The sequence below is a fragment of the Dacryopinax primogenitus genome (assembly GCF_000292625.1).
Source record: "Dacryopinax primogenitus strain DJM-731 SS1 chromosome Unknown DACRYscaffold_14, whole genome shotgun sequence".
Classification (NCBI taxonomy): domain Eukaryota; kingdom Fungi; phylum Basidiomycota; class Dacrymycetes; order Dacrymycetales; family Dacrymycetaceae; genus Dacryopinax; species Dacryopinax primogenitus.
Window position 1 is genome coordinate 531,017 of NW_024467211.1, and position 25,158 is coordinate 556,174.

At 52.8% G+C, this 25,158-nt stretch overlaps 7 protein-coding genes across 7 annotated transcripts; 2 read left to right on the plus strand and 5 right to left on the minus strand.

Moving 5' to 3' along the window:
* The first annotated feature begins 1,472 nt into the window (after window positions 1-1,472).
* On the plus strand, window positions 1,473-3,697 carry DACRYDRAFT_68904 (kinase-like protein). The gene is made up of 2 exons (XM_040775889.1): window positions 1,473-1,634; window positions 1,692-3,697. Exons 1-2 carry the CDS (start codon window positions 1,574-1,576, stop codon window positions 2,717-2,719), a joined length of 1,089 nt encoding a protein of 362 aa, XP_040626868.1. The 5' UTR covers window positions 1,473-1,573; the 3' UTR covers window positions 2,720-3,697.
* Window positions 3,698-4,267: 570 nt separating this feature from the next.
* DACRYDRAFT_23503 (uncharacterized protein) lies at window positions 4,268-7,571 on the minus strand. Its single transcript, XM_040773269.1, has 4 exons — window positions 6,789-7,571; window positions 6,079-6,580; window positions 5,786-6,028; window positions 4,268-5,732 (listed from the first exon to the last, which is right to left on the minus strand). Exons 1-4 carry the CDS (start codon window positions 6,961-6,963, stop codon window positions 5,663-5,665), a joined length of 990 nt encoding a protein of 329 aa, XP_040626869.1. The 5' UTR covers window positions 6,964-7,571; the 3' UTR covers window positions 4,268-5,662.
* Window positions 7,572-9,205: 1,634 nt separating this feature from the next.
* Window positions 9,206-10,251, minus strand: DACRYDRAFT_23504 (uncharacterized protein). Its single transcript, XM_040773270.1, has 2 exons — window positions 9,764-10,251; window positions 9,206-9,715 (listed from the first exon to the last, which is right to left on the minus strand). The coding sequence occupies exon 2, from the start codon at window positions 9,590-9,592 to the stop codon at window positions 9,308-9,310; it is 285 nt and encodes a 94-aa protein (XP_040626870.1). The 5' UTR covers window positions 9,593-9,715; window positions 9,764-10,251; the 3' UTR covers window positions 9,206-9,307.
* A 2,197-nt stretch (window positions 10,252-12,448) lies between these two features.
* On the minus strand, window positions 12,449-16,787 carry DACRYDRAFT_55272 (P-loop containing nucleoside triphosphate hydrolase protein; the record flags this gene model as incomplete). The annotated part of the gene is made up of 17 exons (XM_040775310.1): window positions 12,449-12,538; window positions 12,585-12,875; window positions 12,927-13,046; window positions 13,096-13,198; window positions 13,249-13,364; window positions 13,419-13,556; window positions 13,607-13,762; window positions 13,815-14,084; window positions 14,191-14,406; window positions 14,458-14,554; window positions 14,606-15,174; window positions 15,226-15,306; window positions 15,419-15,793; window positions 15,847-16,129; window positions 16,180-16,285; window positions 16,333-16,447; window positions 16,497-16,787. The coding sequence occupies 17 exons, from the start codon at window positions 16,785-16,787 to the stop codon at window positions 12,449-12,451; spliced, it is 3,417 nt and encodes a 1,138-aa protein (XP_040626871.1).
* Window positions 16,788-18,245: 1,458 nt separating this feature from the next.
* Window positions 18,246-20,206, minus strand: DACRYDRAFT_55301 (WD40 repeat-like protein; the record flags this gene model as incomplete). The annotated part of the gene is made up of 2 exons (XM_040775312.1): window positions 18,246-19,998; window positions 20,049-20,206. Coding segments are annotated over 2 exons (1,911 nt in total), but the record flags the coding sequence as incomplete, so codon positions are not given.
* An 809-nt stretch (window positions 20,207-21,015) lies between these two features.
* Window positions 21,016-22,329, plus strand: DACRYDRAFT_23507 (uncharacterized protein). Its single transcript, XM_040773271.1, has one exon. The coding sequence runs from the start codon at window positions 21,170-21,172 to the stop codon at window positions 22,217-22,219; it is 1,050 nt and encodes a 349-aa protein (XP_040626873.1). The 5' UTR covers window positions 21,016-21,169; the 3' UTR covers window positions 22,220-22,329.
* Window positions 22,330-22,414: 85 nt separating this feature from the next.
* Window positions 22,415-24,511, minus strand: DACRYDRAFT_117594 (RNI-like protein; the record flags this gene model as incomplete). The annotated part of the gene is made up of 2 exons (XM_040770415.1): window positions 22,415-24,276; window positions 24,323-24,511. 2 exons carry the CDS (start codon window positions 24,509-24,511, stop codon window positions 22,543-22,545), a joined length of 1,923 nt encoding a protein of 640 aa, XP_040626874.1. The 3' UTR covers window positions 22,415-22,542.
* Window positions 24,512-25,158: the final 647 nt, after the last annotated feature.

The following is a 25,158-nucleotide window of genomic DNA, read 5'->3' on the forward strand; positions in this document are numbered from 1 at the left end:
TTTAAGTTTATTGTAGGCTATTTCGTATAGTCTATCTATGTACATAAGAAAAAAGAATTAAATAAAGTTTTATTACACATAAAACCTTATTTTGTAGAAAGTATGTTATATAAAATTTTATAGAGATGTAAAGCATTAAACTTAGGTAGAGGTTTAAATAATTCTATTATTTATCTTTTGATATAAATGAATTTAGAATATATATAAAAAAGACTGTTTTTAAATTAGGAATTAATTGAGTTGTTATTGTCATTAAAGGTAAAATAGATAAATTTTGATTATATTCAAGTATAAAAAAATCACGAGATAATATGTTATCATACCAGACTAGCCAGAAAAATGATAGCCACTCTGAGGAGACGAATAGCACATACAGCATTGGCTCGCCAAGGCCAGCACCCCTGCGTCAACTGCCCCTCAATGCATCAAATGACACAGATAAGAGCCAATCACAGCAACTCGGTAAGTCAATAGCATGGGCGCATCCTCGCTGGCAGATCACAATCGTTGCAAAAAGGTGGTCGAAACCAGTCACAGTGCGCTTGAATTTGGTGCCTCTCAAGAGTAGTCAAGTGGATGCGCAGCTCTCAGGGCAGAGATCCAAGAAATCGGCAAGAGGGGACAGTCACCGATAAAAGGTCCATGTGTTGCGCCCCACAGAGCCCAGCCAAGAGATAATAAGGCGCTGCGTCAATGAAGATATCGGCGCATTGTGAGCAAGATCCGTTGATTTATGGGGAGGCTTCCCCAGTGGACGAAGAGAGAAAGAGACCTTTGCTCACCGGTTACCGACAAGGGCGGCAAGGCACGGGGCAGTGAACGGATGCAAATGTGAAGAACTCGGAACTATTCTCAGTTGAGTCCGCTTTTGCTAGTTGTCCACGCCTTGTCCTGCTTTGCTTCTCTCCTCCTGTTCCTCCTCGTTGTCTAACCTCCTCTCTATCATCAAATTACTTTGTTTGCACGCTTACAAGGCATCGTTACGGCAACAAGGTAAGCGCATCACCTTTTCAATTTGTTTTTAGCGTGTTTCGCGGAGTTTGAGGCGTGCTGGTTGGGCCCTGCGCCTTCGGCTTCAACACCCTATTCGGATCACTCCCGCATCGCATTGGATGTCGACAGGCAGGTGCGCGTCGTGCGGTGCTGGGAGGCCGCAGTACGCGCTGAATGGCGTGTCATTGTGGGTAGAAGGGAGAGTGGGTGCACCACAGTGTAGGAAGCTTGTGGTGTCTGCCACGAGGCTGACAAATGCCGCTTGCACGGAAGACAACCGCATGTCGACTCCTCTTTTACCTGCTCCTTTCCCTTCTTGTGTCACCTTGCACCTCTTCCAGTTTATCACCTTACCTTCTCCACGACCTTTGCTGATACTATATATTAGCTGCACTGAACCCTTGGCGGCTCACGATAGACTTCCCATTCGCGTCCCCCAAACATATCAACAACCACATACGCCTCCACAAGCTGCTCAGCTACCCTATCAACTCTCTCCTCACTCGTCTCCCCTCCAAATACTTCCATAACCCTTTCACCCCAACTTGTATTGCCCCTCCTGGCGGACCCAAACAGTAAGATGGATCTCCGAGTCGGTGGGAAGTATAGGCTCGGAAAGAAGATCGGATCCGGCTCGTTCGGTGCGCAGATGACTATTACTTTTCTATGATTCGCGCATGCTGACTGGATTTTTTCAGGTGATATTTACCTCGGCGTGAACATCATCAGCGGCGAGGAAGTTGCTATTAAACTCGAATCCGTCAAGGCGAAGCATCCCCAACTTGAATATGAGTCGAAGGTGTATAAGACGCTCGCCGGAGGTGTCGGAGTTCCCTTCGTGAGATGGTACGGCACTGAATGCGATTTCAATGCCATGGTATTGGATTTGCTCGGGCCGAGTTTGGAGGATCTCTTCAACTTCTGCAACCGCAAGTTCAGCCTCAAAACCGTTCTCCTTCTCGCCGATCAACTCATTTCGCGCATCGAATACATTCACTCGCGCAACTTCATCCACCGTGACATCAAACCCGACAACTTCCTCATGGGTATTGGGAAGCGCGGTAACCAAGTCAATGTCATTGACTTCGGTCTCGCTAAGAAGTACCGCGATCCCAAAACTCACCTCCACATTCCGTACAGAGAGAATAAGAACCTCACCGGAACCGCTCGTTACACTAGCATCAATACCCATTTGGGTGTGGAGCAAGCCCGCCGTGACGATCTTGAATCCCTCGCTTACGTGCTGATGTACTTCCTCCGAGGTCAATTGCCGTGGCAGGGGTTGAAGGCGGCGACGAAGAAGCAGAAGTACGATCGTATTATGGAAAAGAAGATGACCACTCCCACCGACCTGCTCTGTCGGGGCTTCCCTTCCGAGTTCGGAATCTTCCTGAACTACTGCCGTGCTCTTCGCTTCGACGATAAACCTGACTACAGTTACCTCCGCAAGCTCTTCCGTGACCTGTTCGTTCGCGAGGGCTTCCAGTACGACTACGTTTTCGACTGGAGCGTGCAGAGGGCTGCCGGCGAGGAGGCCCAGGTCAATACGATCGCGCCGAGCAACATTCCCAAGCAACTTCCTGCGGGTCTACAACCGGCCCCTAGGAGGAAGGTTATAGGTGAAGAAGATCAACAGATGTCCGGCGACCGCCAGTTGCGTTCGCAGACTCGGGGCCAGCAGGCTCCTCAGAGCCAACAGCGCAGGAGGGATGAGTATCCTTACTGAAGGATCGATACTCATCTGTGTATAATACCTGCTGAAAGCCAGCGGCAGGGCCGCTGAGGCAGAGGCAGCGACAAGCGAGACAACTCGCGAGGATCAACACGCCCTGAGCGGCGTCCGGCTGGCCGCGCACGTCAAGAAGTTCGGTTGAAGTTTACAGCAAGTTCACCACTGATTATGTCATCGACAGTAACGAGAAGACCGTCAAGGCATATGCCTTCCATCGGACATTGCTCTACTGGAGTCAATCCTCTCACCACAACTTACTTCACGTGCGGACGGCCGAGCCGTCTCAGTCCCCTACCATTTCACTAATTTTGATCGGATGCTCGCTGCCAATATCAGTCATTCAAACTTCAATTCCCTGACCTACCACCCCCCCTCCGAGCGAGCAACGATCGCATCGGCACCACGTTAAATCAAGCCCTGGCCCTTTGCAAATATTCTCATGCCGTGTACAAGAAACCACGCCCAATTGGCGCCCATTTCAGCCATCAAAGATCAATCGTCTCGTGGACGAACCACTCACACCAGCCCCCATCCACTTCACTAATCCCCCATCGTCCAAATGACCGTTGCTTGTGTTTACGAAGTTCAAGGTCTTCTCATTGTTCAAATATCCTGCGATTACACTTTCCTTGCTCCGGTTTCCTCACTTCTCAATTTCTGCGTTCAACGTCAAGTGGTCTGACCACTAAAGGACTGCCGCCGTCTTGTCAAAATCATTAACTTCTCGTCCAATATCAGGACCGTGTCCTCCGTTCTCCCCACCTCTTATGCACACGATATAGAGGGCGAGGGAGAGGAGAGGGTGCCGCGTTAACTGGAGCGGCTCAAATGGACTCCGCAATGCGATCGGGGCCAACGAGGAAGAGTGTTGACAAGAGGATATGATGATGATAGCCATGGAATGAAATGGCGAAAGCCTCGATGCCTGATAGTAGTTGCTCAATGATCATGTCATTACCTTGAGGATATGCGAATTGGAATATGTGCGACACCAAATAATCTGCATGAGACCCGTTTATGTGACCCGTTGCGTTAAATGTTCTTGCGATATTTGTTCATTTGTGAAGATGAAGTGATGAACTATTATTAATGAATTTCATTACTATTAGAAATAATAGCACGGAATAGTGTTTGGGTGATATAATGATTTAGAGTTAAAAAGAGCCGGCCCTAAACAACCGCGCGGGGTCCCAAAAAAGATTTGGGGCCCGCAACTCCCAGAGTGGGAGAAGCAGGCAGGAAAATATTCAGGGAGTGCTCCCCCTGTAAGAGAGAACAAACGGAATCGGCTCAATGGGACCATGCGTCGCCGTGCAATGTCGAGCCCAAACCGCTAACGCCCCGGTCATGAAGCGGGAGCCTTCCCCCAAGGTAAGTATGAAGAGACAACCGAGTGAGAGGCGGGGTATATAAGTGTTTTCAACGTGCACGGACCATGGCTTGTGCGGCGGAGGCAAATGGGGACAAATCGCATCCAAAGGGTTTCCGCTCCACATTCCGGTTATGATAATTCTCTATAGCTATCTGACTTCAACCAGTCTAGGGTCATCAGATTTCATTGCGGAATCGTAAACCACATCGTCAACTAGTGTACTATATGTACGGAGGAGCATCCACCGCCTCCTCTACTCCGATGATTATTCATCGGTCGTACCCATCTCCCTGTCTTCGGACCAAGCTACAAAGATACAACCAAGGAAGGAAATGGTTCTTGTGGCACATGTTGGCACGCGAGACAGAGTGTGTGGTGTGATGAGGGACTCAAAGAATGAGCAAGAGGAGGAAAGAAAAGGAAAACAACACAGTACTTTTCGAGAGATGTGTAAACGGAGGAAGGGTCGAGTGCGGGTTGATAGTGTTGCAGGATTGCGAGTGAGGTCAGGAGCGTGGGGATTCGTAGTAGAAAGCGGTCAAGAGCCAATAATCGCTATGTCACATGAATTTCGTGAAAAGACTTGACGAGAACTTTGAAGAGGTGGTTGACGACGTGGCGGGATCGAGAAGTGAGTGTGCTGGCAACGGGAAACGGCGTCGACGGTCCCGAAAATGAGGGATCAAGACAGTCGCCCCACTCAGTGGGGTGCCAAAAAGGGTGTGTGCATCATCTAGATGCGTGTGAGAACAGGCAGTGGTGCTGGATCGGCAGAGCGCAAAACAGGGAGACAATCGCCACTCCGCACGCGGAGTGGGATCAACCGGTCTCCGTGATGAGAGAGTGCGCGGGACCGTGTCTCGACATGTTGAGCTCGATGCGGATCAGAGCGTAGGCGATCGACGCCTGCCACTGTGGCCTCGGGATTGGTTCCCGCTTTCAGCCGCTCGACCTGACCGGCGGCATCTCGCACACCTAGCGGTGCGAGGGCATCGTCATCCACGATGCTATCAACAGAGCGTATCTTCATCCGAACCATGTTCCACGACTTGGAAGAAGGCAAAAACCGGGATCGTCAAAACGGTCGCATGCGAGCGGAGAAGCACCGGTCGGCGTTCGTCCAAATTAGTCGGAGGGAAGGTGAAGCTGGCCCGAGGGCTGCAGTCTTCGGTCGCCTCGGCCGGCGTGGTACAGGCTGCGCCTTGCACAGTCTGCCTACCAGGTGAGGCAATGTCATGGTGGATGAGCTCTAGTCGAGTGAGCATGAAGATGGAATGCCCAAGCGATGGTGTAACCAGGGAGATGTATGAGATGTCGTCCAGGAGGGAGTCGTGCTGATTACCAAAACTGCCACCGGGGCAGCAAGGGGATCCAAAAAACCAGCGTCAGGGAGTCGGGCTAGCCGGCTATCGTCAACTATCGTCGTGGTTGTCGTCGAAGTGAGGGGAGAATGAAGGAGCCCATTACTTGCCAAGAGAGAAGGAGAAGCATTAAAACACGATGTTTAGTCCAATCGTACAGCCCAGAGAAGTGGAAACCATGTCGTCGATTCGTCGATGACGTTTTCAGGCGGCGTAACCACCGGGAGCGTGCCGTCCAACATCGACCGACCTCATCATCAGCGTCTCGTTAATCCTATCATGATCACAGTGAGCACAATTTCCGGCAAGTCGAAAAACGCTACACACTGCCGCAGCCTAGCCAGCTCAGCCTCAGCCTGGGAAAGCTTTATCTGGTAGGTCTCGTTCGCTGCCTCAATTTGCTTGATATGCTGCGTCGCGCGGTCGAGCAGGGAGACCTTGCTCGACTTTTGACTTGAGACGGGCAGCACGTCCTTGAGCCTGCGGTAGCCCTCACGGAGCTCATCCCGCCTACGCTGCTCGCTCTCGATCCGTTGCTTACGAATTTCCTCACGCCGCCTGTTATAGTCACTGCGAGATACGGTAAGTATATGCGCGCTAGGAGGGATGGATGAACCTACGCTTCCGCATCCCGCTTGTTCCCTCCACTGCTGCGACGCGGGGGTAAGTCATCGTCATCATCGTCATCACTGTCCTCGTCGGCATGCTTGGTAGCACGGCGCTTGTGGCCACGACTCTCATTACCGGAACTCTCGTTGCCAGTAACAACGTAACGCATCGACCCGGTCGAGCCGTGCGATCCACTAGAGTCGTTACCGCTCTGTTGAGATGAGGAGCGGTGGAGGGGAGCACGATGATGGGCGTGCATATGAGAGTGCGCGGGACCAACATTGTGAGACAAGCTGAGGTTGCCGATGGCCGGAGGGGTCGAGGTGCTCGCCGGGGATGCGCCGGGGGAAGCGCTAGCCTCCCCATGGGAGGAGCGGCCCGAGGCTGAACCGGAACCCGGGGGAGTGAGAGCATTTGGAGATATGGACAACGGAGGCGGGAACGAGGTAGGGTGCTGCATAGGCGTGTGCATGGCCGGCCAGGGGACAGCCTGGTAAGTAGGGGGATCGTCCGCTATAAGTGCAGAGGAGGCGTGTCAGCAATGTGCAATGTGGATGCCGAGGCGAACGAAGCAGAGTGAGTCAAGCAATCGGAATCGATTGGATCAACACGTGTTCGAAGCAAGTGGAAGTGAGTGATAAGCGAAGTAAAGAGGACAGTAGAGTGGGAAACGTTCAAAACGAGAATGAGGAAATCGGAGAGGGAGGATGTATGCACTCACCACCAGGATGACCGGAGAGATGGTCATACCCCACATGGGCGGTTGGGAACTCGAGCCCTACGGCATAGGGCTGGAATGTGCCTTGAGGTGTGAGGAATGTAAAGTCGGTATGCGGGGGATAGGGAGCGGGAGAGGCGCCCTGCCCTGTGCTGTCGTGTTGACCTGCGGTGTCCATTGCGGAGAAGTTGACGATGTCGTCGAAGTCGAGTGCAGCGAGGTCGTAGGGCGGGGTGGGCGGGGTGGAGATGGAGAGTGAGCGGGATGAACGCTTGAACGCCAGGGCTGCTGCTTGCTGTTGGTCGGTTGTCCGGTGAGGGGCAAACGGGGGGTCGCACGGGAGCGGTTTTCGGGGGGCGTTCGATGGCCGACACACGGGGGTCCACAAGGGAGGGACGATGTATGCGCTTCGGGTGCAAATATTCCTTCGGGCGCTACTTTAAATTCAGAGACAGACAGAAAATAGTAATCGCTCCCAAAGTGAGACAATAATGTGTTGATTGCTCGAGTGTGCTGCCGTTCCTCGGTGGATGGGGAAAAAAAAAACAGTTGCGCTTGAACAGTGGCAGGGGTCCGAGTGCCGAGGATTTGAGGGATGGATTCGTGAATGCGATTCGCTTGTTTGCTGCGGGTATCTCGCTTGCTGGTTTGTGTGCTGGGTGAATGGACTGGTTGACAAGTGTGCAAGGGGGGGATGAGTGAAGAGTGTTGAAGTGGAAGTGTGGGTTGGAGTGGAATATGTGGGCTGTGAGTGAAGAGGAGGTGTATGGATGGAGAGAGGGGAGAACAGGAGGAGGTGGAGATGGGATGAAGGGAGGAGAGAGACGTGAACGGCACAAGGGTCTGGGCTTTGTATGCCCGCAGATGGGAAGGAAAAGAGGTATGGGCGCTGCGAAGGAATTCCCCGGCCCTTGTCCCTCTCTCCTGCGGCGTGAGCCCCTGACCAAGTCCGCCTTCTGTCCAATTCTCTTACACACCCGGACTAGTACTGATTTCCCCCTTCTCCTCCTCCTGTACCGCTAATTATCCGATCCGCCCGGCACCGGATCCCTCGCTTGTAACAGCTTTATTTTGCTTTACTATTTCTCCAGTAACATTCCCCTTCTCCCTCACTCTGATGCCTTGTCATTATGACATTCTAATGCCCCCTGATAGCAATCTTACGATGTACTTTAGCGTCACAAGATGATATGGCTGCCGCATCGCCTCGCAACCCCTATCTATCCCCGACTCCGCCCTCTGTGCACCAAAACACCTTAACCCCCTAGGGACAATATGTACACGGCACAATCGTCGGGGTCTGGCGTGATGGTCTGGGCAACCGCCAGCAAATCCTGCTTCTCATGCACGGTTTACGCATCTCTCCCATTTGTTCGGATCGAACCTGCCTCGGTCGCAAACCGCCATTCCGCCAGCCACTGTACAGTTCCCCCGTCCTCGCTGATGCAGCCTCTCACTCTCTCACTCGGTCAAGCATACTTGCAGTTTCCTTCCCAGCTTCCGCGCCGAACGAGGAATTCTGTCCGCCCCGGCAGAGGCCGGCTCGGCTCCCGTCAACGCGTGGAGGCTCTTTCCCCCGAGCCCCCGAGACATGCCATACCCCCGGGCGCTCAACGTTCCAACACCACCTGTTGACCCCACGCCTTCCCCCCCCCTACTCCCCTTTCCCGGATCGTGTACACGCTTAGCCATCGTCGCACATCGGGGGATCATGCGACCCCCCCGCTTGGATCCACGCAGACCTGCCAGCGCTCCCGCCGGCTCATGCTGCGCACCTTCTTCGATGTTGCTACTTTCTGGGGATGACCGCCCTGCTCGGCGCAGAAGGCCAACATTTACCAATCGCATCAGCATCAATGTCCGCTAGATCACATCCTCTGGACTATCAAGCGATTAAAACGTGGCATAGCGGGATATTCCCGCGGGGCGGGCGGGTCTTGCCATACACGCTTCCCATTCCGACGAATCATCCGCGAACCACACTTCAACACAACTCGGCTTGATAAACTTCGCCAGCGCGGTTTCTCGTAACACTCCTCATCGGGAAGGATAATCAACTTAAGTTCCTATCGTTCTATCGCTCTCACGCCATCGCCTCCTCGCTCCCAGCCTGCTGCTGCTCATCCGCAGCACCCTTTCCCCGCGATGTGTTTCCTTTGGGAGTTTGGGGAACGTGGCCCACGTTCAAACCTTGCCTAGCGCAAGGAGCCAGATCAGCCGATGAGCTGGCAACGGATCGACAGCGTGGGACATCCTACCCATCAGGACGCGGACCCTGAGGACCTCGAAGGCGACCCCTTTCTTTCCCGCAAGCCAGCAACCCTTGTGCTCCTTGCGTCAACTTTAGGTGCAGGGAATAGAGAGTGAAGATTTTCGTTCGCTCAAGGCTAGGCTGGCGGGCCTTTCGGGGGAAGAACCCCTCCGCGTGGGATGACGTGCACCCGATATTCCTTGTCTTCTTGGTTCTTCGCAGGTTGGTGCCATTGTGGCCACTCTGGCCATTCTGAGCAACGCTGGATTTGTCAACTCCCGGGTGTATTCGCTGAACGGCCAGCGAGCGTAGGGATGACTAGGATATGTGCACGAGGTGGGGAAAAGGCAACTGATCGCGTATGTTTTATCATGGACTCTGCAAGACTCGGAAAGGAAAATGGGCCTGCGGGCACAGTAGGACCAACATCGGAGCCGGGACACTCCCACATCAAAGGACTCTGAAGTAGACGGCCGATTCTCGCTTCCGGCTTGGTGGACTTGATAACCGGGTTTCGGCGACCATGGGCCACGTCAGCCCTTTCCAATCCATGCATAGAGCATACAAGAGCAGTTGTTGTGCATGGCCGATCTGACCGGCGCATTTGAATATGCTGAAAAATCGGACCATCTCGGCAGCGAAGAGCGAAGAATCGAAGAAAGCTACAGCTTGTGCTTGACAGGTGGGCGTCAGAAGCTGTTTTTATAAGGAAACTCATAGTCATCAACAGGGTCCATCGGACGGGGGAAAGTAAAAGCTGGGCGCAACAACGGGGACGCTTACCGAGACTTAAAGAAGATAGGGTGATCAGAGCTTATATGGTACGACACAGGTCGGTCGCTGTATGGTCGGAGGCATTCAGAAAGCAGGGTGGTTATCGGCGACAACACAGGGACGGAGGGTCTTCTTAGTTTGGTCCGTTAGGATGATCGGTCCAGATTGTAACGGCTCAAGAATGCACCTCAAATTTCGACTCCTTCCCATATTGAAGGCCTCGAGCGGCGGTTCAGGCAGAAGAAAAGAAGCTATTGTCCGTGGTCAGACCGGTTTTAGGGAAGCTGCGGCAAACGCATGTTCTCGTTGAGGCACAACACGACGTACCTCCTAGAGCAGGACCGAATGCTGGAAGAGACCGGTCCTCCTGTGAGTGACTGTCGGAATGGTCCCCCTTGCTGTCTTCGGGGGATGGTATACCAATTATGCATACCAAGCTGCTAATTGCGATTTTGCTCCTTATTTAACGAGAGACCTACCCCTGTATCTGTGATGAGTCCTAACTGGAGATCAGTCAATTTCAAGTTCGAAAGGGGCTGCAATTCCTACCGCTTGACGGTATTTGGGGACGAGTGGGGGGTCATCATGCCGAGAAGCCCTAGGTCCGGAGGCTCGATACAGGGGCTGCAACATGTAGTTCATTCAGGGATCTGTTCCTGATCATGCGGCGAATTGTCATTGATATCCGTAACAACCCCACACTACATATCCAACAAGTCTCAGGTTACACCCGGTTCATTTAGTCAACGTTGAGGTGCTTACATTCTCATGCAGCGGCGGCCGTCGCAGTGTTGTGCTCAGAGAGCATTTGTTTCCAGAAATCCTCCTGCCAGGCAGTTGCTTCTCCACTTATAAGGTGCTGTGAGATGACGGCTTGCCCGTCTCTTTCGAATGGTCTTTGAGCCTCTGCAGCTCTTCATCTATCAGGGCATCCTTCCCACCCTTGGTCGGGGCATGAAACGGAAACGCTCGCGGGTGATCTTGAAGTCGACATCATCCGCTTTCAGCGTCTTCAACTCCACAAGGGACTACAATGTGAAGGTCAAAGTTGCAAAGGTGAAGTCGTGACTGGCACTCACATAATCGTCGGGATTCGAGCGGTTGAGATTGAATGGCTGTTTTCACGAAACAAACGGATTAATAATGAAGCGGCAATTTCTGAGATGATTGATGGAACGCGAATGGGGCTAAGCCAATTCAATATGAAAACAGAAGGCAGTATTCAGACATTGCCTACCGTAGGAGGGTGACACATAAAAACATCTCCAGTCCTTCCAGTCAGCTGCGGGAATGTTAGGGCAAAATACATCTGATATTTCCATATAGCACTGACAGTCACAAATTTGCTGGAATCCTTGATGAGGCGAGGCACGACTTTATTTGCTGACCCTTCGGGATCGGACATGTCCGATGAACGTTCAGGGTGCTCATATAACCTGAAAAGCATCTTTTGTAAGCAAGCAAATCCCCAGATTGAGTTCAGCTCACACACCATTTCACGACTTTGTCAGTGCCATCAGGGCATATATATGTTGGGCCCGCAATGTCGCTGATTAGGACGAGACATTCGAGCGCCTGAGTTTCGGAGTCTGAATGTTATCAATAGATGCAGTTTACAATGCAGTGCACGTCACTGACCGAGAAAGTGCCGAAACCAATCCCCATCGCTGTGGCATTCTCTCGTGAGAGTTAGGGGATGGTTTGACGAGAAGGAGCTTACACATGCTATGGGCCACTGGGAGAGATGTTAGAAAACACAAGTCGTGATTGGACTGAAGCGCAACAGCCTTACAGGTTGTGAGGGTCGATCACTTCATTCGGATATTGCCAAGGTTGCAGATGAAGCCGTCGGTCTTATAATCGATTCGATCGACGCCACCAAGCAATTCGCCTGATCGATGGGTTAGAGAAAGGCTTGGTGGAACGATAGGGCTTACACATGGCACCCCAAATTTTAGGCGCAAATTGCTCGATATGGCCTGATCTCCAAGCCGCGTGTGACCAGATCTACGAACAAATTCGAATGCGCTTACGACGGCGATGGGCGGGCATATGAATGTCTTCCCTGATCCAAGTAGTCTTGCTGTTCGGATCCATGCCGAGGCGCACCCAGACATCCTCGAGAAAGTAGTTCAATGATTCCTGAGGAATGGCGCCTCGGATAGCGACATATCCGTTCTCCGGATTGTTCCTCCACGCAACTGCAACAGTTAATGAGACACACGAGTCAAAAACTTGAAGGCTTTCTTGTGAGCATCAACTTCAACGGTGAATCCAGCGGGGTTGTGACCCATGCTGCCAATGAGATATCTTGCTAGCGCGCAGAGCAATGCACATACTCTGACGTATAGTTATAGTGTGGGCTGTTGGCGAAGAAAGAAAGAAATGATGAGATAGACATAAAAGAGTGACGCTGGACCAATCGGATCCTTTCCCTCGTTCCCGAGGTTACAATTGCGACCAAACTTGGAGTTCTCACTAGTCCATTTAGGGAGATTGAAGTGTCATTTCGCGGCCTCCACAAATGACAGAAGGTATACATTTACGGAGGCGGTTCATCTGCACATTGGACAGATAGTCGACGAACTACAGATAAGTCAGATACGTATATTAACCTACAGTAAGAATGGCGAGGAAACTAGTGGAAGTTCAATTGTCCTTGTCCACGCTCTGGGTCATTCATCCTATGCACTCGTACTTCGGGGCCGAGCTTGATGCTGCTCATGTCCTGCACGACGTCAGGAGGGAATAGAACACAGGTTCTTATCACTTACTTGCGGTGTGATCAGCACATATTGGACACCAGCCATTTCCTTTGCCGTACTCGTCAACATGCTCATGGATATACGCCGATTCACGGCATCCATGAATACGTCGAACTCGTCCAAGCATCGTATCGGGCAGCTGATTGCTTCCCAAAGTGACAGGAGAAGGCAGATTGTGGAGAAGGACTTTTCTCCCCCGGAAAGGGATTTGGGATCCTTCTCTCGCGCCCTCTGCGTGCCCACTGCATCCTCAGTCTGAACCTTGAGTTCGAGCGTGTTCACAGCGTGATTGAAATCGAGCTGATGGAGTTGTTTGAGAAAGAACAGTATAAGGGAGACGGCGAGAATTACCTTCCCGAAGTATCCACGTTTGTTGAGATATTTTTGGAATCCAAGCTTAGCGCGAATGGCGATATGGCGACGGAATGTATGCCATTTATCTTGGCGGGCATACAACGCTTGCCTTAATGACTACGACAAACATTAGCACGTTGAGGGACGGAAATTACATCGAATCCACCTTCTGCAACTTTTCCATGTCACTGAGATCCTTTTTGGCTTGATCCAACGTCGCCTTGGTCCGGGTAAGCTCGATAGCCATCTCGTCCACCGAGGCGCCACCCCTGCGTGCAAAGTGAACGACAATCTTTGGCAGAGTTGGATGAAACCATACCGAGCCGCTCTCTCTTTCAATGCGCGTTCAATTCCGTGTATCTCTTTTTCGATAGTCTCCGTCTTCCGGGCCTTCTCAATTCGATTATACTTTTCGGTGACTTGAGCCGTCCAATTCTGTTTACTATGGTCTGAGGAGATTGCGCTGAAGTTCAAGAGGGCGCAACGCACCGTCAATTCTTGTTCTGAAGCCTGGAGCACACCTCTAAGGTCAGTAATTTTCTTATTCTCCTCTTGTAACCTTATTTCGTAGTGGTTCCTGTTGCTCTGGGCTTGCGCACGCTTCGCGGCCAGATCTCCGAGGTGTGTCTGTGAGCAATGAGATTTGTATGACGGATTCGGCAGAATGGCATTCTGACCTGGAGGTCGGCAATACGGATCTCATATTTTGCCATCTGCTCTTTGAGGGACTCTTGCTCCGCCAGGAGGGGCTTGACCTCATTGTCTATCTCTGTCCTGCGCTCCTCCAATGTGGTAAACTGGCTTATGATATTTTGCCGCTCCAACTCAGTTTCCTAAGGTCAATGCCTTAGGGAGAAACAAACAACCACGTAAGAGGAGGCTCACTCGTATTGCCTGCTGAATAGAGTCCAGATTAGCAGGCTCGTCTTGCCGCATATCTAGCTCGACACTCTCAACTTCATTCTGAGCGACTCGTACGGCCCTTTCAAGCTCTTCGCCAGTCCGCTGCATTCGTTTGAGTTCGGCCTCGAACTGAGTGAGGTTTCTCTGGAGGGGTTGAAGTTGTTGAACAATTTCCTGATATCGTCTTTCGTCGGAATGCAATTTCTCCTTCGCGTCGCTGGCGGATGGGTTAATATCGTCACTGGATAGAAACTAAGAGAGGCGCACTTCATTCGCTGTTCAGGGCTTCCTGTCAGAAATAAAAATGCTCGGGGGTCGGGAGCGCGGGGGACTTCGTTGAGCCTTGTCGTCATTTCACCTCCATCGCTATGGGAGATGTGTCAGCAGAGGTTCTGGTGCTAAAAGAACACTCATACTTGTATTTGCGATACTGGAGACCATCCGCACAAAATGCAGAGCCAATCATGCTATACTGATTAAATAGCGATGCTGCCTCTGCGCGGTTTTTGCACAGTAATGTCGTCTCAATTCTGTGAGAGTTGATGAAGATGCGTTTTACCCACTCGTCTTTGAACTAGATGGACTGTGAGGGGATGCGACATGATGACCAGTGGGGAGCACACACATCAAGAACGCGGAGGAAGGTGAGAATCTCCGGCGGAGGCTCTGCATGAGCATACTCGAAGATATCGCGTTCAGAGATCACTATCTGGGTATCTCGGCTATTGTCCTGCATCAGCAAGCATATCAGCATTCGTGATGGGTGAACTGACTTGTTCGTCTCATCCAATAGCCTTTTCAGCTTGGTACGATCGCGAGCGTCTGTGAGCACGAATCCTCTCATCATATGACCCAGGATGACTTTCAGTACAGGAACAAATTGGCCGGCATTCTGCTTAGCGTCCACATACATGCCGAACGGACCAAGTGGGGGTTGTCCGAACCAATTGCTCTCTTGCTTAATGAGTTCGAGGAGCTCTGGAATTTTATTGCCATAGCCCTGCATGGAATTCGTCTTTGTTTTCTGCATGTGAGTGATCACATTTTGAGACTCCTGGATCGCTTTCTTTACGTCTTCCCGTTCACGCTCAGCTTCCTTGAGCTCTTCCTTCGTCTTACGGTGCTGGTTCCGCAATTCGTCGTGATGTCGCGCATGTTCGGCAACAACTGTTCTGGCTTCCTCGAGTTTTTCCCTAACAACATGCAGTCTCGCTTGCGCGGCTTCGTGCTGCTCTCTCGTATCTTCCCTCAATTTGCGAGTCTCCTCTTCCAATTGCTGCTTCAATTCGAGAATGACTTGGTCAATCCGCTTCTTCTCCCCGTTCATCTCCTTCTCGTCGTTCTGCAGAGCATCATTCAGCTTATCTGATCCGTATTCCTACGTTGTGCATACCGTGATCTGCATGATTTCCTGCTTTTTGTTCCTGACTGCACCATGGACACGTGTTCTTTTTTCCTCTAGCGGGGCCACCTCCTCTTCTTTCTGATGTATCTCTTCTTCAATATGGAGGATCTCTTTACTGAATCTCTCAAGTTCTCCCTGAGGCATTGATGAGAAGGGCTAGTAGAGCATCCACTACACATACATCTGCCGTTTCGAATTCAGTGCTCAGTTTTGGGAGAACCCTTTCTGCGCCCTCAACACGCTCTTTGTGTTTCTTCACCTCCTGGAAGCCCACAAGGTCAGGGCTAATTCCTGCCGACCGATTCATAAGACTCACCTTCTCTTTGTCAAAAATAATAGACCAAGCCTTTTCTTCCATCAAGGTGTCGAGCCGATTGCGTTGATCACGAGCCTTCTCAGCTTCCTGGAAGCGATTACGAGCTTCGTCGGCTTCCTTCTCCAGTTCGGGTATCACTTCCTTCTTCTGGCCGATGACTTGGCCCATACGATTGTTGTTCTCTCGAATCAGCTCGTATTCAAGGCTCAACTGAAGCAGTTGGGTGCCGCGGAGGAAGAACTACGCAAGGATGGTGAGCAAGCCAAACAAGCAATAATATGGATAAGGCTTACGGCGTATTTATCCTTTGGTTTAGAAGCGCTGAGGAATTGCCGAGCTGTGTCCTGCGTGAGAACGTTCATTGGGTTGTCAACTTGGATGTTCATGTGATCACAGATAGCGGTCAGTTCGTCGCGCTTGCTTGATATTGTCTTGTCAGACTTGGCGCCCTTGATCTTATACGAGGTGCTGCCTTCCATCGTAAGCCTTCGTGTTATGCTGATGTAGTCTCCATAGATGTCGTAATTGAATGCTTCTGGTCCTTTGTTTTTCAGCACGACAGTGACTTCGGCAGCTCTGCTCATGGTAAGACTTGTGGGGGCGAGGGGTCATTGAACTTGACGTACGGTTCCCCCTCCTTGATCAAGGTCTTTAGACTGCTGGCGCGGCTCGTCGCCATTGCCTTTCCGCCTAGTGCCACGGTCAAAGCGGTCAAAATAGCACTCTTCCCGCCTGTATTTGTCAGCGTCTTTCATGGGGGATAGCAAGCGATTACATACTGCCATTGTGACCAATGATGAAGTTAATCTGAGGTCCAAAATGGAACTTCAGATTCTTATGGCACATGAAGTTAATGAGCTCGAGGGATTGGATAATGCCCATCTCGGCGATGTCCTATTGTTTATGAGTCAAGTCGGTGATAGCATATACGTGTCGAACATACCCCCTGCCTCTTCGGCCGATTAAAAATAGCATCTTGGATCTTCGGCTCCATCTCCTCCTCAAATTCCTTATCTTCTTTGATCTGTTGCAGTTGTTCATCCGTCAGCCTAGTGTTCTTCTTGCCGCGACGATCAGTGCCGTTTGGGAAGATGTCTTCGTAGTCACCATCCCCCTCCGCTTCGCCTTCTGACATTTCCTCTTCGACCTCTTGCTGTCGCTTTCGTGGGTTCTGGCGCTGAGATCCGTGGCCATTCCGCTGCGAGCCATTTGTACGTGCGCGTTTAGCCTGCATGTATGCGTTTAGCAAGGGATGAGTCACAGGCACTTAGGGGGCGACGAACCTGATGCGACGAAGACTCGGCCTGAGACTCCTCCTCAGAGTCGACGATCTCGACCACTCCACGTTTCGCCATCCTCGTGAGGATACCTTCGCAGGAACTGAAGAGGTGGTCGTCGAAGTGGAAGAAGCACGTTCACTGGTATGTGCGACGCGACGCGTCCAGAGCGTGTCGTGTTTGATTTCACATGGACCCTGTTCGCCCTCTTAAAAAAAGCTGAAAACTGACTTTGCATTGGAACCAACCCATGTAATACTAGTAGTCTACAATGATTACCAAAAATGTGCGATGATATCGACAAATGGGGGAGAATACGTAAGGGATGCAAACATACGGGATGAAGATGTGATCAATCACTCGGACGGCTGGCGCCCGCGTTTTCTAGGATTTGCGCTCGCAGGAACGGGTGTCGCCTCTACCTCCGGCTGAGTAGGCAGATCGACATCCATCGATATGTCTTCTACCACTTTCACCGTCGTTCGACGAGTGGACGTGGGTGTGACACCGTTTGTCGCCTTCGATCGGGTCAATCTGCCATGCCCATTCGTAGCTGGCGTAGACGGTGATTGAACCCGAGTGGTATGAGAAAGCTCCTTGAAGAACTCCACAAACGTCTCGAATTCCTTTTGGTCCACCACCCGCGGGGGAGCATCCGGTCTTCTCCTCTCTGGCTCTGGTACAGCTACCTCTGCAGGGGCGTTTTCAACTGTCTCTGGCTGCTGCTCTTCAGGAGAACGACGCTTCAAGAGACTATCCATAAACGGTTGGAAGAGGCTCGATATTGCAGGGAGTGTGTACGCTGGCGCTTCAAACAAGCTGTCATCGTATTTCTTGAGAGCCGCTTCCAGCGCAACTGCCGATCTGTCAAGCGGCCGAGCAGGCTCGATTGGGGCAGAGAAGCCAAAGTAGTCTTGGAAGAGCGAGCGCGGTGCCGGAGCGGAAGGATCCAGTTTCTGCGCTGTGTTGGCAAGCTTGTCAGAATCAGAGATAGAATCACCAAAGAGAACAACGTCCATCCCCTTGGTGATGCCGACGAATGAGTATTGGGGTTCGCCCGGGATAGCGGAAGGAAGGGGATAGGAGACAGCGGTTTGCAGCTTGAAGGAGAGTTTTCGTATCCGGAATGGACGGGAGGACGCGGTGTTGAAAAGGATTGCGCGGGTGGACCTGTCCGTGGTAGTGTCCTGAGCTTGAGAAGTTGAAAAGACGACAAAGGTTGGGCTATTCGGTTGAGGCACGATCTGTGCAGAGGTTACACCAAGGTCGTACTCCCAGGACGCTGCGTAATTATCAATATCTACTCGAAGCAAATCAGCGGGCAGCTTACTTTTACACGACAGCAAATCCCATAACACCAACACCGCTCTCCGCACCTTCCTCTTCCCTTCGACCCCTTCCACTCTCTGCTCAAGAACAGCCAACCACCTCCCCTCACTACTCACAAACTCCACCTGCTCAACAATCGCCGCACCCTGCCCGGCCAACACGCGCTGCATAACATTCGTCACCGGGTCCCAGAGCGTCACGCACGGGCCTTGCCCGATAGCGAGCAGCGAGCCGTCCGGTGAAAAGGCACAGCAGTGGGGCACATGAGCACGATATGAGAAAGCAGATCGGTTGACCCAGGAGATCTCCTCCTCTCCTTCTTCCCCACGTTCCACACGTGTCCGCCAGGTCTTGACTAACCCATCCTTGCCACTTGTGGCGAGTAAGCAGCCAAGCTCAGTCTTACTGCTACTGCCCTGGGGATCTGGCATCCAAGCAAGCCCAGTTACCTCCCCTACACCGTATGGACTCTCTACCCTCGTGTTCAGCGCCCAAGCTCCCCTGCGGGCATCCCAGCGCCAGACCTTGAGTCGGCTCACGATACCCTCTCCCTCCCCTCCCCTGCGTACGTCAAGAGTAGCGAGCCATTTCCCCTGGGGAGAAACGCACACCCGTTCTACGCGCGCTGCGGGCAAAGAGGGTGCATCGGGATTGCGTTTGGAGACACGGTTCGAGGGATGAACTTCGAGTTCGCTAAGCAGGGAGCGGGTGGGGTGGGAGTAAATCTGCAGGAAAGAGGGATGCGAGGACGGGAGGAGGAGGTTGCCTGTCGCCGGATGTACCGCAAGGGGAAGAGCGGGGGGTACCTCGGAAGAAGTAGCAGAAATGTCCAGTTTCACTCGGGCAACACTTCGCGAGACCTTCAAATTGCCCGCGTTGACCCATACGAGCGTCCGATCCGCTAGCCCAGCGACCCACTCTTCCTCCCCTCCTTGCACGGGGTTCTTCACGCACAGCCACCTTATGGGACCTCCAACGCGCGGGACGAATTCTTTTCTTCCTGAGTGCAGTTGCCAGGCGACGATCACGGCTTCTTCTCCACCGGAGAGGAGGTATGCGCCGTTTGGCGTAAATGAGAGTGAGCGAACAGCATGTGCGTGCCATAGATGTGAGGCATTTGGCAATGATGCTCGTTCTTGACCCTTGGCAGTATTGCCGGTCGCTGATTCGGAGCAGTACCAAAACTTGATCGTCCCGATCTCGTCACCTGCTGCGAACCACTCTTCTTCGGGATGGAATGCCAGACTGGTGATCCGGTCGGTCGAGAGACATTTCATCACGGATGCCTTGCCTTCCGCGGGAACAGTGAAAACGTAGCAGGTGCTTCCCGAGCTGGCGACGAGATGCTGCGCGCTCTGAGAGAGCGCTAGGTGAGAGGCGGGAGGGAGCTTGCCGATGTAGGTTTTGGCCTGGGTGGTGAGGGATACACGGTAAAGGACATATTGGGGTTTTGCTGGTGCTGGGAAGTTTTTGAGCATGAAACGATTTGAGTAGTCGGAAACGGACATACCATCTGAATCACCCTTCTTCTTCCCCACTTCATTGACAGCGACCAGAACTTGGTTCTTCAACTTTTCGCTCACGCACATGTGCGTGATCCCAGACTCCAGTTCAACAGTTCGGAGCAGTACCCCATCTAGAAAGTCCCATACGCGGATGCTGCCGTCCAAATGGGAAACCAGGAGCTGGAAGGCGTTGGATGGGTTTAATGCGAGTGAGGTGATACGATGCTTGCTAGCTTTTCCTGGTGTTGGGGTAGGTAAAGTGAGCGTGGAGACGACATCGCCGGTGGCGGCGGAGTGTATGTTGACGGATGTACCAGACGGTAAGAAAAAGAACCTATATACGCATTAGATCAATGTACAATAACCGTGGAGGAATATGCGAACCTTGAATCCTTGGTGAAAACAGCAGGATGGTCGGAGGTCTTTGCATCAAGTAACGACACCCAGTCCCACTTCTTCCCTTCTCGTTCTACGGCCTTTCCTTTTACATTCTTCTTCTCTTTCACCTTCTCAGCGCCATCCGTATCCTCGACGCCGACCATGGTCATGTCCGCCGATTCTCTCTGCTCTTCGTCTGCGTTTTCGTCTTCCTTTTCCCCATGTGCCTTTCCGCGCGCCTTGCCCTTTCGGGACTTGTTTGCGGGCAACCTTGGTGACTTTGCCTCTTTGGCTTTTAGAGGCGAGCGCTGGGCTCGCGGTGTTGATGGCATGCGGTGTTATCGGGTATCGGACAGTGCAAGAAATGTAAAAGAGGAAATGGGAGGTAAAAAAAAGTCGTGTGAGGGTCTGCGAATGCGACTCACTGACGGTGTGCGGTCAAAGAATATTTGGCGGGATCAATCTGTTCTTACTCCGGTAGAATTCAGTCGCGAAATTTCCTATTACGCCACTCAACGCCCAGAGAGCGGACGGCACCGACGAGCGCTCAATAATTTACACGCTCATTATTATCTGCTTAAATATCATTTGCATCTGGCGGTCCCACTCTCTATCTGCTCTTTATTTCTGCAATTTGTGGTCTAACAACTAGCATTTACTATCTGTTGTCATTCGACTGGTCACGCGAACCTCTGCTATTAGCGCGATAATCAGGGCGTGCATTTCTATAACCTGCGTTGTGAGCACTTTCACTTCTACAAAAGTCCCTTCTCACCATTTTCAGCTCCCACTTCCCCACCTTGCACACCGATGACATGCGCATACATGTTCTCGGGATCGGCTCCATCGGCTCCCTCTTCGCATTCCACCTCCGTCGCGCCCTTCCAACTACAACGCCCATCTCGCTTATAGTCCGCAAGCGCAGAGTCGTAGGCACCATCGACGAACGAGAAAACTCCATCCGCGTCGAAAGGGATGGTATCACCGACGTATCAGGGCCATTCGAGCCCGAGATCTGGGATGTCTCGAGTCAGCGGTTGTGGAGCTTGATGTATGACCGGCGGGGACAGCTGAAGCAGACAGGAGAGCCACCGTCAGATCCGTATGCAGGGCTCGAGATCCCCGGTATGAAGCAACGACGTGTGCCAAAGTGGCGGCAGCCCGAAGTGGGCCAGGCACACCCAATCGAATCCCTCATCCTCACCTGCAAGGCCCCCTCGACCTTGTCGGCGCTGCAGCGGCTTGTTCCTCGGCTGTCGAGCAACTCGACCATTGTACTCCTCCAGAACGGGATGGGCGTGTACGAGCAGCTCGTAGAACGACTCTTCCCAGACCCGGAGAAACGCCCACACTTCGTCCTCGCTTCGACATCACACGGAGTCTGGGCACGAGGACCACTCAATGTCGTCCATGCCGGGTTGGGCGACTTCTCGTTCGGGATCGTCCCCGACCCACAAAAGCGAAGAGACTATGAAGCCTCACTTAAGAGCGGATTCTCCCACCTCCAGCTAGCAGATATCTCCACCAACCCCGCTGAAGACCCACAATCCCGAACTTTGCACGCAACGATCCACGCGCTCCTCTCACTCAAAGACCTCAACCCGCACTGGGAATCCATGCCCAACATGCATCTCAAGCTCCTGCGCAAGCTCTGCGTCAACTGCTGCGTCAACCCCTTGACCGCTATCATGAATGTGACGAACGGCGAGCTACTAGGGTCGACCGAAGCATATAGTATCCTGCGCGCCATCTGCAAGGAAGCGAGTGCGGTTTTCCGCGCCCACTCAGAATCTGGGGATTCCTACCTCCCCGCCACGCTAGCTATGGCACACCTAACCTCCCCCAAGCTCGAGGAGGAGACGATGCGCGTAATCGGGCACACCTCACGCAACTTTAGCAGCATGCAGCAGGACATCAAGAATGGGAAAATTCCCACCGAGATCGAGTACATGAACGGGTATCTCTGCCGCCTTGGGCAGCAATACGACGTACCCACTCCGGCGAATAATATGATGCGCCAGATGGTCAAGTTCAAGAGCAGCGTTGGGAAGCCGACCCCTCTTCCGCCGGTGATGAAATACTGGCATCCGCTAGGGAGCTTCGATTTGGGGCAGAGGGAACGACAGCAGACGACCACCAAGGATTCGACACAGTTCAGGAGGGGGTCGGTATTGTAGTGTGAAGCGGTATTGAAGCGGTACCGAAAGCCTGAGGAGCAGAATGAGTGGTTTCGCATTTACCTATCAGTTGCTTGCTGCATTTGTATACGTTGTCTAAAGTCATCATCTACACCCTCCAAATTTCGCCTGGGTCATGGTTGAAAATGCATGAATTATATATTGGCTCAAGTCCAAAGAAGGTGCAGCAGAAAACAGGTATATCGCCGAACTACGCGGGGTGTCACATCGACCAACAAGAAGACAAAAAGGGGCCACTCCACCCATGAATCAAGAAATTCCACATCAAGCCATGTATGGTAGAGCGAACCAGGTGCAGCCACTCACTTGGGGACGTTGCTTACCCTCCTCTTGGGGCTAAACACGCCCACGATCTTATCCCCCAAATCACCCAGTCCGCCCAGAATACTTTTCCTCCTCCGCACGCCCTTCTGGCGCCAGCTCCCGCCTTTCGCAGGCGTCTCCGGTTCCTGAGCATTCGAGGTTGTGGCAGTGCCGTTTTCCGTTGCAGGCGGGATGGCGACGTCGACAGGCTTGAAGGACGAGGGAGGTGCGGAGGCCGCAGGGGCTTCGATAGGCTTGAAGGACGAGGGAGGGGCGGTAGTCTTGGGGGGGACAGCGGCGGCGGCAGTCTCGACAGGGACTTGGACGGCAGTGGCTTTGACCGCTGCTTCGGGAGCTGGGACTGAGGGCTCAGGCGCATGTGTGGAGGCCTCTTGACTTTGCTGGGTCTCGGAAGCGGTAGGGGCGGTGGCGGCTTCCACCGCTGCTGCTGGAGCGGGAACTTCGACCGGCGCTGGAGCGGGGACTCCGTTGGCAGATGGCTCCGCGGACGCTTCAGTCTCCTGAGTCGTCTGGGGCTCTGCTGCAGCAGGTGCAGGAACTTCGACCGGTGCTGGAGCAGAGGACTCTGCAGCAGCGGGAGTGGGTGCTTCGACTGGAGCAGGTGTTTCGACAGTAGCGGGCACGTTGACAACGGCAGCGAAAACTTCGACTGGGGCAGCAGCAGCAGGGGGCACAGCGCCATCCAGCTTGACCTCCGCCAGCTCCTCCGTAACCTTCTGTACCTCCTCTTCCTCCTTCTGCTCCTTCTGCACAACCACCACTTCCTCTCCCTCTTCCTTCTCTGCCTCCTCCGCCTCTGGGAACACCTCTACATATTCTTCCTCTTCCTCCTCCTCGTCAATCTCCTCCATCTCGTCCAGTTCTCCCAGTGCGTCTTCCTTCCCCTGCTTTTTCAGCGCTTCCCTGATCGCCTGTAGGGTCTCGTGCTCCGCATCCCCCCTATTGGCATTCAGCTCCAGCAGCGTAAACTCAGGGAGGCGTGAGATGGCCTCGGCCAAAAGCCCAAACGTCTTGGGGTCAATTTCCGAGTTTTCGAATTTCAGCTCTCTCAGCCCCGGGTTGCTGCCGCCAGCGAGGGACTGGGCGATCAGCACCCCCCCACGGGGTTTGAGTACGCAGTCGGAGAGATTGAGTACTTGTAGGTTCTTCCACCGAGGGAGGACCTTCGCAACGAGCCTCGGGCCGGCGAGGTCAATCGCCCCAGAGTCGGTCACTTCGGTAAGGGTGTTATCTGCCAAGTCGAGGAGTTCCAGGTCTGGGCAGTGGGAGAGTCCCTCGACGAGAGCGAGCATTGCGCTCATGCGGATCCCGTCGTTTTGCATCGTCACTTCCCTGAGCGTGCCGTGCTTAGCAAACGCTTCAGCGAACACCTTGGCGGAGTCTTCGAGCCGATTCCGGCCGCAAACGACCACCTTCAGATTGCTAGTTTCGGAGGCAGCAGCGCTTTTCTCCGCGCTGGCCAGCAAGGCGCGGGCGACGATTTCCCCACCTGCAGGGCCCAAGCCATTGTTATTCAGCTTCAGGACGGAGATAGCTGTGTTTTGGGAGAGAAGTCGGACCATGGGTTCGGCAGAACGGCCACCGAAGGCGTTGTCCGAGAGGTTTATCTCGTGCAGCTGGGGATGGGAGATGAGGGCGTCGCAGAGTGCAGAAAGGGATGTGGGGATCTCGGTGATCAGGCGACTGGTGAAGATGTCTGCTAGATCTGCTACCTGTTGGGAGTCAGAATGGTATAAACAAGAAGAAAAATGCACACACCTTGAGCGTCTTTTTCGTTTCTAACACTTCTGCCAGAGCTTGACAAGCCTCGACACCGAAAGTATTCCCTCCCAGATGGATCTCCTCCACGTCCTCCATCGCCCTGAGCTTCTCGACATGAGGTTCTACATCTGCACGCGAATCGAGCTTGAGCCCCTGTCCAGCAAGAGTAAATATTTTATCTGCCATTTGAAGGAAAGGATAGAGGAATTGCAAGAACGAGTGAGTAGATGAAGGGTATGTGACTAACAACCAAAGTGGCGAAAAAGTCGCGTTCGTCACCCTTCAGGGTCAACCATAACTGCTTCCGTCTTCTTTGTATTACACAGCCACTTACCTTTCTTCTCTCTGTGGGAGCACGTGAATATACTTCCGTCCTCTGTGAAACTGCGACCACATACAGCACGTCTCTTCGGTTTGCTCTTACGACTCCGGCTCTCGGGACTTCCCGACAACGGACAAGTCATGCACGTTTGGCTCTCTTTTTTGGACTATTTGTCGGTGTGCGCTGGGCTCCATGCGCAATAACACGTCGATCCGCACGCGTTTGTACATACCTTAGGTCGCTTAATTCTCCCGGCAGCTTCTTGCGCCAACACGCTCCAGCACTCAGCCCACAGGCACACGAACACAAGCATGCACGTCGTCCTCTCTCTATCGACTGACACTGACGCTGACATCAGGCCCGCATGAAGTACGACGTATGATACACGTAATCTCTCTTCAAATCCTTGTGCTTTGACCTGCCAGCGCTTGGGGACTCTTTGGGGAGGACGGAATTTCTCTTCTTGCATCCTTGCCACTCGCATATCGAACTCAGACGGACGATTGTCATA